This window comes from Apteryx mantelli, chromosome 1 (genome assembly GCF_036417845.1).
Source record: "Apteryx mantelli isolate bAptMan1 chromosome 1, bAptMan1.hap1, whole genome shotgun sequence".
Taxonomy (NCBI): domain Eukaryota; kingdom Metazoa; phylum Chordata; class Aves; order Apterygiformes; family Apterygidae; genus Apteryx; species Apteryx mantelli.
This window is the reverse complement of record NC_089978.1, coordinates 170,994,003-171,007,806: the sequence shown is the minus strand read 5'-3', so window position 1 is coordinate 171,007,806 and position 13,804 is coordinate 170,994,003. Positions and strand designations below refer to the sequence as shown.

General features: G+C 39.5%; 1 protein-coding gene across 1 annotated transcript; it reads left to right on the top strand.

Moving 5' to 3' along the window:
- Positions 1 to 839: 839 nt before the first annotated feature.
- Positions 840 to 13,482, top strand: AMDHD1 (amidohydrolase domain containing 1). Its single transcript, XM_067289908.1, has 9 exons — positions 840 to 976; positions 2,940 to 3,046; positions 4,528 to 4,592; positions 5,159 to 5,436; positions 8,410 to 8,635; positions 9,596 to 9,720; positions 12,203 to 12,296; positions 12,635 to 12,795; positions 13,254 to 13,482. The coding sequence occupies exons 1-9, from the start codon at positions 840 to 842 to the stop codon at positions 13,366 to 13,368; spliced, it is 1,308 nt and encodes a 435-aa protein (XP_067146009.1). The 3' UTR covers positions 13,369 to 13,482.
- The last annotated feature ends 322 nt before the right edge of the window (positions 13,483 to 13,804 follow it).

Below are 13,804 nucleotides of genomic sequence, written 5' to 3'. Positions count from 1 at the left end.
GCCTGAATATCCCGGAGGCCGGTGCAGCAAGAGGCACTACACTCCCTCAGGGGCAGGTGCCGGCACACCGGCGAGGCCTGGGGCGCCGCGGGGAGAGTGACACTGGTGAGGCCTGGGGAGAAAGGCTGCAAACGAAGAACCAGAACTTTCCAGGTGCCTGAGCCTAACGGCGATGGGGAAGGAGGCTGAGGGCCAGCTGGGGCTCCCTCCTGGAAGGAAGCCAGCAGCTGCCCGGTTTTCTCAGCAAAGGGCAATCCCCAGGCAGGGCAGTGGGGCTAGAGGGCCCCCAAAAAATTCCCCACTGGCAAAAGTGCTCCTTGGGAGCTTATAAATAAGCACAATTTACAGCTGATGTCACCCCAGACTATAGCAAGAGCAGTATCCCTCACCAAGCCAAGCAGCCAAGGGCCAAATTCACTTTTGTTAAGCACTTATTCAGCCCAAATTCCTGTCAAGCATCAAATCTGGCACCAGTGAGGGCAGGTCACTGCCCCTCACCTCACCCATGGCCAGGGGCACTTAAGAGGAATCCTTCAGCCTTTCTGCCTTCACCTGCCCTGCTGGAAGGGCATTTTGCTTCCTGCCACTGTTTTTATGCCAAGATGTAACAACCAGCTGGGAGGGAAAATAAAAGATCTCGGAGAACTGGTGGTCCCTGGGGGCTGCTAAAGAAGGAGAGAGGGGCACCTTCCTCACGCTTTGAGCTCTGCGGGCCGCCCCGGGAACCCCCCAGTGGGGCGGGCGGCGCCATTTCGCGCACCGCCCTGGGGGACTTGGAGGCGCCCCCGCGCCGCCCGCCTGCCATTTGGTGCCGCGGGGGGCGCCGCACGGCTGCGGCCATGGCGGGCGAGTATCGGCTGCTGCTGGAAAACGCCCAGCAGCTGGTGCTCGTCTGCGACCGGGGCGAGAAGTACCTGCTGCAGGCGGCCGCGGAGCGGCTGGCGGTGCTGCGGCACGCCAGCCTGGTGGTGGGCCGGTGCGGACGGCCGGGGGCTGCGGGGCGACGAGGCGGTTCAGGCTTGCGGCCGTTGAGGCTGCCGTTACCTGGCTGTGGGAGCGCGGGGGGGGGGGGGACATCACCGCGGCGTCGGGACGGCTGGAGGCTGCCACCTCCGGACTTTGGGCAAAAGCCGGGCCGCTGGGATGGCTGGGCTTACATATAAGTCAAACCTTTAAGCATATCTATATATTTTAGATATTTTACTTTATTAGAATAGATATTTTTAGATCTGTATATCTATTTATCTGTCTATATATTTAAAGACCTGACAGCAGACTGCAGTGGGGGTGGATGTTTTTAACTCTATAAGTCAGTGATCAGAAAGCTTTTTGCGAACTGCTCCTTGACCACCACAGCTACGGTGATGGTTTGCCAGATTGAAAATCTGGCTTTAATGTTATTCATCTGCCTTTTAATATTGTGGCTAGTGTTTATTGCTAATCAAATTGTGCTTACCTGCCTGCGTTCTGATTTTTGCCTGCATCCCTGTAGTATTCGAATAGCAGTTTATAGGTATTTTAATACCTGAAAACGCCTTGCAGTTCTTTTTAGAAGCATTTGGATGGAGATCACAGCACATCTTGCTGCATAAACTGAAGAGAGGGTGTTTTTGGTCAACAGCGACTGGCTAATGGCTGTGCTGCAAAATTTATGATATTATCCTCTGGGATATTTAACTAATAGCAGGTTTTGTGGAAGACAAAAAACGTATCTTAAGGGATGTTACTCGCTTTGCTACTGCTTGTTCAATTCCTGGATTTCAGCAGCAGGCTCCTGAAAGTGCCAGAGCAAAGCACGTAGATCTGCCTGTGTGTGACCAGATTATTATTATTTTTAACCTTATTTAATCGCTGGAGTGGGCTGGTTTTTCCTCTGGTTTGTGTATGATATTCCTTGTCTCTTTTGGTATGTGCAACATGATAGAAATGGTTCACTGAAATCTGCTTTCATAATTTTGATTATTTCAATCAACATCCTGATAACCTCCTTTTTTTAATACTATATTTACATTGCTAGCCTCTTAAAGATAGCTCCCAGCATGTTGTTGATCATAAGTCTTACCATCTTCTGGATCTTTTCTGTCTCTGCTTTATTTTAGTTGCACTGTCATGAACTAGTAACAATCATATAAATTATTTAGTAATTAATAAAACTATAGTTAATAATTGGTGTCTCTAATTGCATCTTTTCTTTCCCATTTTCAAATGCTCTAACTGTGATTGTATCTGCTTTTTAAAAATTCTGCTGTGTAGTATAGAGATATCTTCAGTGAGCTACCCGTGATGACTCCGAGGTATTATTCCAGTGACTTAAAAAGAGCTGGGGAAAGAAAAGGCTTAAGGAGCAGAGGTGTCACCTGAGCCCTGGGAAGTTTCTCTGGGGTAGGTGAGGTGGAGCTCCACACATGTCTGGAGGGGATCTATCCAGTGCAGTCTGGGATTCCCAGTACGATCCTCAAGCTCCACCCTAAGTCCTATTGAACTGAAGATCGACCCCAAATAGATTTAACCCTATGGCAAAGTATGATTCAGATCTAGACAGTGGAGGCTGGCAAGGACAGTTGCATTTTCTGGAGGACAAGAATGCCCTGCAGATCCTTGCTGGAGGAATCCTGTATATATATATTCTCCCCAAGAGAGTAAAAACGTCATCTAGCAGAAATTGGAGCAAAAGGGCATCAAGGTATCATCCTAAGGGATCAAAGCAGAGGACAATTGCAGACAGCTTGAAATGCGTAGCATTTCCTTATCATTTTCTGTGCATCCATAAAATTAACAAGCCAATGCCTGTGTGCATCTGCAATCCTGCTAACAATTCCCAAGATCCCTACCTCCTCTTTTAAAGTGTTTTTGCTTCGGGAGCTCTGTTTAAAAGTTGAGCTCAGCAAATGGTCACTGACAAATGCAAGTTTCCTTTGTTCATTGACTGTTGATTACAGAGATGGTTATATAAAAGCTGTGGGCCAGGCAGATGCTATTCGCAATCAGTTTTCAGGAGCATCGTTTGAAAGAGTGATTGACTGCTCTGGGAAGTGCGTACTACCAGGTAGGTATATTTTTTCATAATGATTCAAGGGAAAGTGACTAGAAGTGCTTAGAGATGAAGTACCTGTGCATTAGAAGTTCCTCAACCCTTTTCCCTCTGTATTCAGTACTGGTTTGATAATGCAGTAATTCATATTCAATAACAAAACCATTGCCTGTACCAATTTTTTTGCTACCGTGTGGCCCAAAGGCATTTCTGATGAGCTAGGCTACTTGTCTCGTTATCCCAAGCCTGTTTCAAATTAGACAAATTTCAAAGCCAGATCCAGAAAGGGTGGAAAGGAACCTAATTTCTAGTTGAAATCAGTGGGACGTTAGATATGCACTGAATTTAGGCAACTAAATACCCTTTTGAAACTAGCCATATATCTGAGCAATCCTGAAGAGGTCTGTTCAGACAGCTTCCTTGACCATCTCTAGTGCCTTTTTAATTAGCGTTTCAGTCACTATTTACCATTCTGACCTCTTCCTTTTGCAGCCTTTTGTCGGCAAGTTGGCCTGCTTGACAAATTGAGTCAAGCCAGTGATCCCACACTCATCTGTCTTTGTAAAATACTATGAAAGACACTTAAGTAATGTATTACCATTTCTTCTGAACTGAGTCCTATCTTGTGTTGGGGAGAGGGAGAATACAGTAGTTTCCCTATCAGGAGTGCTTTAAGGATAAAATTGCAGCACTCCGGCTGGTGTTCTGGCTACAGAGGGGAGCTCAGTCTCCTCTTGTTTCATCTTGCATCTGTTCTGTGTAGCATAGGTCAGAATGTAATGTAGTTGGCCCTCTGATTGACTTTAAGAATTGCATCTCTTCTGTTCCCTTTCTGTCCATCAGCAGTTCAGCTGTGGAGCTTAATCTCGCTGTCCTGCCCACAGCCAGTTGGAGGCAAAGGGGCAGTGCAGGATTTTAAGTCACTAACATACTCTGAAAATTGCCTTATTAAAAATAAATCTGAGTGTTTTCATATTGCATTTTAAGCTTTGCAACTAATGTTAGCATGTTAGCTGCTAGACATTTCTTTCATCTGAAATGGATGCTGGCATTCAGTACTATTGGTTTCACAGCTCTCTGAAAAACTTCCCCATGGAGTCAGTGGACTATTGCCAGAGTAAGTGCTAGACTACCAAGTTCAGCATAAGTGCTTTGCTTTTTTTAAAGGACACAAACTTGAGGTCTAATGAACTATTTCAAAGTTTGTAATTTATCAGTTCTCTTCTTCAATAGTTCAAAAGCTTCATCAAAAACAACATAAGAAACTGAGCAACTGATGCATTTACATAGAGATGTAAATACACTTAAACATAATTAAAAGAAAATTAATAGCCTTTAAAGAAAGTCCTAGGTTTTGGGGGTTTTCTTTCTTTTCAAGCAGTAGAGGCTGTACAGGGGAACTTCTGCTGTCCCTTTAATTTGCTTCCATATTCATAAGCTTTTCTCTTGCACAAAGAGCTAACTTGAACATACATTCACTTTGGTGTTTTTTTTAGGCTTGGTAGATGCACATACGCATCCAGTGTGGGCTGGTGACAGGGTTCATGAGTTTGCAATGAAGGTAACATAAAATTAAAGAGCTGCATTTTTCTTGTTGCTTTTTTTATGCATAACTGTTTCTACTTTCTATTGACTCCTGGTTTTCATCTGTAGGAAACAATGTAATTTCTGTTAGATAGTGTACCTGAGAGGGAAGGGATGATTTTTGACGGCTGGGATGCTGAAAGAGGAGTATCTCTGCAGCCCTTGCAGCCGGGCTTGGTTTATTTTTGCATTCATGGAGGCCAACACAGGAATGTCACCTTCTATTACTATCATAATCTTGAAGTTGTCCCCCTGCCTCCCTCCTCCCTGCAGTGAATTTTTAAGCTAGAGATGAGTTTTCCCCCTGGGCTTGAGGGAAGAAAATCTTTAGAAAAATCCTGTTTATGTAGCTTCTTGCATTGTCTCTTCACTTAAATGGAGGGGAGATGGAAGCAAAAGGGGGGAATTAATGGGGATTTTTTTCTCTCTTCTTTTTCTCTCCACTGCAGAGGCCCCAAGGCACTTTTCAGCATCCTAGAATCCCTGGGATAGAAAATTCACATTGAACAGATAATTGGTGTTTTGTTTTGTTTTTTCTTCAAGCTGGCAGGTGCTTCATATATGGAAATTCATGAGGCTGGAGGAGGAATACATTTCACTGTGGAACACACTCAGAAAGCCACCGAAGAAGAGCTGTTCAATACCTTCAAACACAGACTGGAACGTATGTGCCAAGCAGGATCTACTTTGGTTGAGTGCAAGAGTGGATATGGCTTAAACTTAGAAACAGAACTTAAAATGCTCAGAGTGATTGAACAAGCTAAGCGATCCATGGATATTGGCATTTCATCAACGTACTGTGGAGCTCATTCTGTTCCAAAGTAATATGACTTGATTGTCTTGCTCTTTTTAAATACTACTGCTTTGCATTAAAATGTGGCTATTATTTTCAGGAAGATTTCTTCTGCCCAACCCTTCTAAAGTATAACAAAGTATATTTGAAACAATAATAATCATTTACAAAGGGTTATCCTAAATATTAATTTGAAGGAAGAGAGGGAGCATCACTTAATGACTATGAAATGCCAACATAAGCTTAGCACAGAATCCATGCCTCCAGATGACAAGTAACCTGTGCAGTTGCTCTTTCCCTGAATGTAACACTGATTCCAGAGTTTCCTTTACAGTAAATTCTTTTGCTTGGATTTGCCACTAGCCTTGGAACTTACACTCTGTTTCAGGTTTTTATTTTGATCAGCTAACAGAAAACATTATTGCGTTTAATCCTTATATGTTTTAGCAAACAATATCTTAACTGTGTTTCTGAGGAATTACATGCATCTTATAGGTATGAGCTGAAGATAAGTATGAAGTAAATGTACTTAATCACAAGTGGCCTGATGAGTCAAGTAGATGTACCATATCAAGCCAGTCTTTCTCACTTTGGCTTTTTTTTTTTTTTCAATGATGGAAATAATCTCATCAGGTTATGAAATTTCATTGTACAAAAGAATTAATGTTATACAGAATTTTATGAGGAGTTCTGGAGAGGTAAGCGTGCACGAAACAAAGACATTTTGATGGACTAAGCAGAAGACTGCCTCAAAACCAGGCACGTAAGATGGAAGCAAGTATAACATTCCCAGGGATACTGTGTTAATGCTTTAAGAGATGTTCATATAAAAGAAAAAAGAATACACCAAAAAACTCTCTCTTCTGACATTCAGGAACACTTGACCTGAATAAATTTATTTGTAATCTAATTATCCTACCTGACAGGGTGGGTTTTTTTTTTTTTGAATGTAAAATGTCTTTTGTTAATATAATTATTCAAAAAGAATTCTGTGTCATCTTCAGTAATTGGAAGATGATTAAAATAAAGTAACTAAAATCTGAAAGTGCCAAATAGCTCTTACGAGAAGTTTTGATAAGAATTTGGAGGATTTAATGGTAACATAAAGCTCCAGTTTTAAACCAAAGCCATATACATTTCTTAGCACTTTCCTCTTCCCCAAAAGAGCTCCACCAAAATAAAGTAAATTCCAGGTAATGGTATGTATGAATATGTCAAATCTTATGTGTTAAATAAATAGACAAGTGTATTATATGGGAGTTGTTCAGCAGCCTCCTTCCAAGTCACTTATGCTTGTGCCAGTTTCCTTTCATCATTATATGCTGTAAAACTGCTCTGTAGTTCAGTTATGCATAAATCATGCAAACACTTAAAAGATTGACTTAAAAATTGTTTTTACTTAAATCTTCTTGATTTATGTAGGTTTTAAAAAGTAATGCTCTCTTTTGCTGTAGGTACTTAATAGCAATTCTTGACAAGATAGCCATAAAGAGTCTAATAATCTTATAATAATTCTGCAATGTTTATAGTCATGCAAACTTATTACCACCAATTTTGATAACCTTAAATCATTTTACAATCATTTAACATGGAACAGAAGAACAATGTTACGTTCACTCATGGAAAATGCTCCTTATAACCTCCTGGGGCTGCTGCCAGCACAGTTTTATAACTTCTTGCTAAGCCATTTGCTTGCTAGCTTCTTACACTTGGGGTTAACTTACTGTTGCAAGTTTGGCTGCTTACAGCAGAAGCATCACCAGAAAGTTCGTTCAATTGATAAAGGTGTCACCTCTTGAGTATTACCAAGTCTTGCAGTAGATGGTGTTTCTTGTAAAGCCTCGGTGTCTGGAGTCTCTTAAGAGGAGCCTACCTTCAGACTTGCCAGCACTAGTCATTTTTTCCCGTTTTGGAAATTTGGTTTGGGCAGATTTTGAGAATTTCTGTGTGCGAGATGAACAAAAGAAAGGCAATGATGCCAGGTTCTGCTCTGTTTTTTAACTGTGCAGCCTCATTTGTAAATCAGAGCAGAGTTTGGCTCCTTGAATTTACTGTCACTGTAAAACTCTGAACTCACCCACGTATGGCACTCACGTGATGTTAGTCTGTGCTTGTTTTATGGTGCCTGAAATGAGGATTGAGATGTCACACATATTTAGCTTCAATATCTCACTCATCTTTACGTTTTAAAAGTGCAAAATAATAACTCTGCTACATATTTTGGGATTGTTCTCTCTTCCAGAGGCATTTACTGGTCTCTCCTAGGCTATCTTTATGTAATAGGGAGGTCATAAATGGTTGTGACCTTAGTAGATCTAATATCAGGAGGTCCTTCTGGTTTAGAAACTCTTACCTAACAGTCACTCTGCATGGTATCATAGGAGGAGCAGAGGTAAATTTAAAATAATAATTTGTGCTGCACATCCTTTTTGAGCTTTGATACTTGCATAAAAATACTGCATGAATACTACTTAAAATATTTCAATAATCATTTACATATTTTAAATAGTTGTGTTTTAGGATACAGTATAGGTAGATCAGACTAAATAGGAACGCAGAAGAATTTGTTTTAAAACGTCATATGTATTGGTTAGCATCTAAAGAAGTCAACCTTATAAAGAATATATAGTATAATATAATCTAATATTCTTTGAAGGGAAAGTAAGTCATGTTTGAGTGTATGTATGTGAATTATAGTAATTTTTAATTTTTGTTTTAAAAATAAATGATAATTTAGGATTAAAATCAAGGCAATGATTGAAGCAAAGTTATGTGACCTGGAGATACTCCAGAATACTGTCAACAAAAGCTTTTTCTTAAAAAATAAATAAATAAATAAATAAAAATAAAAAGACTGGTTTTTGGTACATACTAAGATTTTTTGAGTGATTTGTATTTACATCATTTTCTAAATAATCTACTTATTGCATGTATGATTTGAATACTTGCCAGACTTCAAAGATGTTATTCTTATGGCTCTATAACATTTTCTTTTCTTTAGAGGGAAAACTGCTACTGAAGCCACAGATGACATTATCAATAACCATCTCCCTAAACTGAAAGAACTCAAACTAAGTGGTGAAATACATGTCAACAACATAGATGTATTCTGTGAGAGGGGAGTCTTTGATCTGGATTCTACTAGAAGAATTCTTCAAGCTGGAAAAGATATAGGGTTACAGATTAACTTCCATGGTGATGAACTCCATCCAATGAAATCTGCTGAGGTACTACTTTCTTAATGTTCAGTCATTCAGTTAAGCCGTTTTTGCTTGTGCTTTGCTTTTGTGAGAGGTGAATCTTTGGAATAATTGCAGTTTTCAAAACAAAGGTTTTATTTTCTAAGACTTTATAAAATAGACCATTCATAGATGATAGAAAAGTGCAACCATTGTGCAGTTTTGGAGTTAAGGACATGGAATCATTGACCTTTATGAGTAATATGCACTGCCTAATCAAACATTGACTTTGCTTATCTTCTGCATGTGATACAGATGGGAAAGATGGATATCCATGAACCCAAGAGTGACAAAAATATGTTTTATATACAATTTGAAAAAAACTTTTTCATTAAATGTACTCTTAGCAGCATCAAATAAGATGCACAGTAAGCACATGCACAGGGATGGGTTAGTCAAGAATAGACTCACAACTATCTTATTAAAGAAAGTCTGTCTGAGTCTGTGTTTCACCATCATTTGAACATTGCCTTCTTCCTGTGGGGTCTGCTCAAGTGATTCTCTGCTGTATTTAAGAAATGAAATCTTGATTGATCATAAAAGCCTTTTTGGTGTTTCACCATAGAAGGCAGCAGTTTCAGCATTTACTCTGCAACCAGTGTCTCTTTTATCAACCCTCTTCTGCTGCATACTTTATGAACGGGAGTTGGTAATGGTTTTATTCATAGCTGTCCCATAGTTTGCATGTTGTTCATCACTTAAATATTCCACTGAAGGTGTGCTTCCACTCTACTGGATGGTTAATACCTTTTGTGATTAGCTTTTACTGCAGTAAATTGGCAAATATTTTGTCTCTGCATTTCATTTGTTCTTTCAAGCATTCTTTGTGATTTTTGTTTTAGTAAATTTTACATAAATAATGAATTGTCTCCTCCAGTCATTTGATAACAATATTGCTTTACTGAATCAGCTGATAGCTGTGAGTAATTTTCTTGACAATTTGCTTAGCTTGGAGCTGGACTAGGAGCCCAGGCTATCAGCCACCTGGAAGAAGTTAGTGATGAAGGTATCACTGCAATGGCAAGAGCTAAGTGTGCAGCTGTCCTTTTACCAACCACTGCCTACATGCTAAGGTAAGGCCACTATAGTGGAGGAAAACTACAGACTTTTTGTAACAGCAAAAACATGTTTGCGGTTCTAGTGTCTTTTAATGTAAAAGCATAGGCTTGAGTCCAGCCCATAACTCAGCCTGGATCAGTGAAGACAGTCACACATACAAAGAGCTGAATGAGCCTACACGTGTCGTCTTTCTGGTAGAGCTACTCAAAAATAAGGCAATACCCTATTTCTGAGAGAGCTCACAGTAGATCTGGAGTGGTTCAGTCAACATCAAAGTTTAACCCTTATGACAGACTAAGATAATAATCAAGCATTCATTTAAGAAGAAAACTTTACTGAAAGATTGTGGATAATGTTTAATTAATGTTTAATTATTTCTAAATTTCATCTGATTTTACCCAGGCAACAGTGGCATGTCCTTAAGAACACTGTATTTTCCATATGCAGATATTTTAGATAAGCATAAGTGGATCACCTCCTTACCCCTAATGCCACAAATAAGCCAACAAGATGGTGGAGACCACAATCCAGTAGTACCTTCCTTTCTGTGAAAAAATCCTTGAATTGACTGCGGTTTGGTTATTTTCAGTTAGCATGGCTTTCTGAGGAATCAAGGCTTGTGCAGTTGTGTCAACATCTGTCACTCTGATTGTGTTCACTTTTATATTTGTGCTTGTGTTTGTGGTCAGCTGTTAGTATCCTGCACCCATTGAACCCATTGACTGATTGCAACTAAATCCATCACTGGAATAGAGATCTCAAAGACAATTTTTGGTACTGCAAATTTACATTAGGCAGGGACGTGAAAGAGAGACAACGGCAACACACTTAGCTGTGGAAAAAGGTGCAGTGTGAACTCACGTGTTAAACACTAGAGAATCCATGTGGCAGAAACTTTATAACCTCAGGATAAGACTCAGTATGAGATAATAACCAACCATAGGAAATGAGGCCTAATTTGTTTCAGTGTCCAAATCGCTATTTGTTGAACACAGGCTTCCCATTCTAATATACTCTAAAAATTAAGAAACTATTATTTCAGATACAAGAGATGACAGGTAAAAAGAAGTAATAAAGGGCCAAACGCTGAGAAATACCAAATATGAGAGAAAGTAGCCCATGCTGTGAGGAGGTAGAGATGCTGGCCTTCACCAGCTGCTGCAGTGGTAATTGGGAAAGTTCAGACCTTGAGAGGTCCCAGCCCTACAACATCCACTGCATTTAAGAAAAGCAACAGCAGCCAGGGTTTCACATGATGACCAAAATTGGGCCAGAGAGTGCAACTGAGGACTTGCTTAATGGTAACCCCACTCTAATTTTGGCCTTGGTTAACAGTTGCTTGCAGTACTCCCAAGGCAGTAGAGGGCAAGAGGGAAAAACAGAGACTGGAGGGACATGTAAGAACTGGGAACAGCTCTTTAGACAAATCTTTTTAAACATAGCCACCAGGGGATCATATTGTGAACAGAACGGGTAGTGTATTCTCATACATCTACTAAGAAGTCTCTATAGTGAGAGGATTGTCTTGTATCAGATGTAGGCACTTGAGATCGTGTTTGTTCTTTTCTGTTAACTGCAGTGCCTTTAAAACTACTAAGACCAGCAGATGATCTGCTACCCCCAAATTTTTCGTTTTCCTTGTTACATTGTTTTATTTCCAGAAACTATGTTTGCTGCTTGTTGGCTTTACAGCAACTATGGCTAAAAATTTCTTAGAAAGTGTCTTTTCTAAGGCTGGCCCTCAGCCTTGTGAACACTTAATCACACAGCTTTACCCAATGGGTGAGCAATTTTGAAAAGGCTATTCCAGGTACTGAAGTTGATTGTAAATGTAAGTGTTCATAGGATCAGAGCTCAGCTGGGGATTACTACAAAGGTACTTTCTAACTACCAAATAATGTAAACCTGGGACATAACGCTCATGGTGTAAGGGGATTTTACGTATGGGCCGAAGGTTAGATCTCTGAAGATAGATAGATTCTTGCGCTACCGCAAAGTTACAGAACCCCATTGGGTTGTTTGTATAAATGTCAATGGGAGAATTAGGCTTTTGTGTTGTAGCTAATTCTTAAGCTAGTGAACGTACCTTTTGTATTAACATTGCTAAGTGAGAAAAATCCTTTGATGTATACAAATACTAAATTCATAGCCTAGGATAACTGTTTCAAATTGCCTACAAAATCAGGAAGGAAACATTGTTTTGGTTATGCCAGTTTTCATATTTGGAAGTCTGTCTTTGAAGCTATAAGGACTAGAAAATTACTTTTTTGAGAAAAGATGATTTCCATTTATGTTTATGTTATGTGACAGTTTCCATTTATGCAGTCAATAGGGTGACAGGTAGATAGCCACAAGCAGAATTTGGCCTTTTGTCTCCAAAATGATTAGTTTAACTGAATGCATGAATGTAGCCAAACTCAGTAATGACTTTTGCTCTTGTAATTCATCATGTAATAGCTAAATGGATTCTACTGACAAGTGTCTTTTTCCCTCTAGACTGAAGCAACCTCAAGCTAGGAAAATGTTAAAAGAAGGAGTTATAGTTGCTCTTGGCAGTGATTTTAATCCTAATGCATACTGTTTCTCAATGGTAAGCTATTCCTAATACATGTGACTGTACAAATAGATCTGTATGCCTGGCTTAGACTATTGAAAATGCTTATTTATGTGGCTTGGCAGTTTTTTGCCAGAATTTTTGAAACCTGAAGGGGTGTGATTCTTCGTATGCACTTGAGAGGCTTAGAAAAAAGGCTTGCAAGGTTCCTGATTTCATGGTCCTCTTTTTGGAATACACAAGATTTACATCATGCAGGACAACTTCTGTTACTCAAGGTGGGAGGAGAGTGCTTTGGAATGCCCAGCATTTGGCCTAGACAGATTTATTTGTGTTATTGGTAACTCACATTTTCCACTTGACTTTCCTCCCAGCCTATGGTGATGCATCTGGCCTGTGTAAACATGAAGATGTCAATGAACGAAGCACTAGCAGCTGCTACGATTAATGCAGCTTATGCTCTGGGAAAATCGGACACACATGGCTCCATAGAGAATGGCAAGCAGGGGGATCTCATTATCATAAATTCATCAAGGTATGTTCTTCCTTTTTTCTTTGAAATGTAATTTAACATAAAGGACTTATTTTTTCCATCCTCTTGTGGATAGTGGAGAGGTTAGTGGATTATTTGTGTGTTAAAATTATTTTCATCTGCAAAAAAAGGACAGTGCTAGCATCTTAGACCCACTTTCTTTCTCCTTAAGTATTAATCACTCCAGTGGAAAATAAAGCCAAAGACTTTTAGGGCTAATACTACAAATAATCTGCACCTAATTACAAATTATCTAAAGATAATACCTGTTTATTTTGTGGAAAGAATTCTCTACTGGTTTGTATATTAACTCACTGTATTCATACAACATTGCAACAAGAGATCAACGTGTAAACATGGAATAGTGTTTTCCCATGGTTCAACTAAACTTTTTTTAATAGCTGGATATACTGAGTATGTAAGCTGCTTTTATAGTCTTAAACATTTTGTTGTCTTTTCAGGTGGGAGCACTTGATTTACCAGTTTGGGGGACATCAGGCATTGATCGACTATGTTATAGTTAAAGGAAAAATTGTGTATAAAAATGAGAGGTGTGGGATAATGAGCAGTTACTGAAAGAAGACTGTCATTTTGGAACTATTATAATCAAACAGACACTGAATTTTCAGTTACAAAAGGGCAACAAACAAATTGGACTTGTATTTTACTGATAAATTGTTTGCCTGCTCATCTTACCAGCCCTTTTGTTCAAATAAACTTTACCAAGCATTACCCATCTGGTGTTTGTTCATATCAGTTATCCTTCTCTCCAGTGCATAAAAATAGTTTTTATTGTATCCCTTTTGAAATAAGACTGTTTCCTGACATGAAGATGAGAAAAAAATTATGCAATTTTAATCTGTAAAATTATTATATTAAAAGAGCAATGAATGAAGCAGTTTGGATCAAGGTAAGATTTATTGGGAAGAGCCATGTTAAGTAACCTGCCATCATGTGGAGTAGTGCGCCTCGCTGAGAGCTTGGCAAAGCTGTTTGCACAAGGCGCGATACA

What these genes read in the sequence shown, in the direction of transcription:
- AMDHD1 (XM_067289908.1), top strand. Translation starts at nt 840, where the DNA reads ATGGCGGGCGAGTATCGGCTGCTGCTGGAAAACGCCCAGCAGCTGGTG. An exon ending in TGGGAAGTGCGTACTACCAG is followed by an intron (nt 3,047 to 4,527) that starts GTAGGTATATTT and finishes TGTTTTTTTTAG; the next exon opens with GCTTGGTAGATGCACATACG. An exon ending in ATGCATACTGTTTCTCAATG is followed by an intron (nt 12,297 to 12,634) that starts GTAAGCTATTCC and finishes CTTTCCTCCCAG; the next exon opens with CCTATGGTGATGCATCTGGC.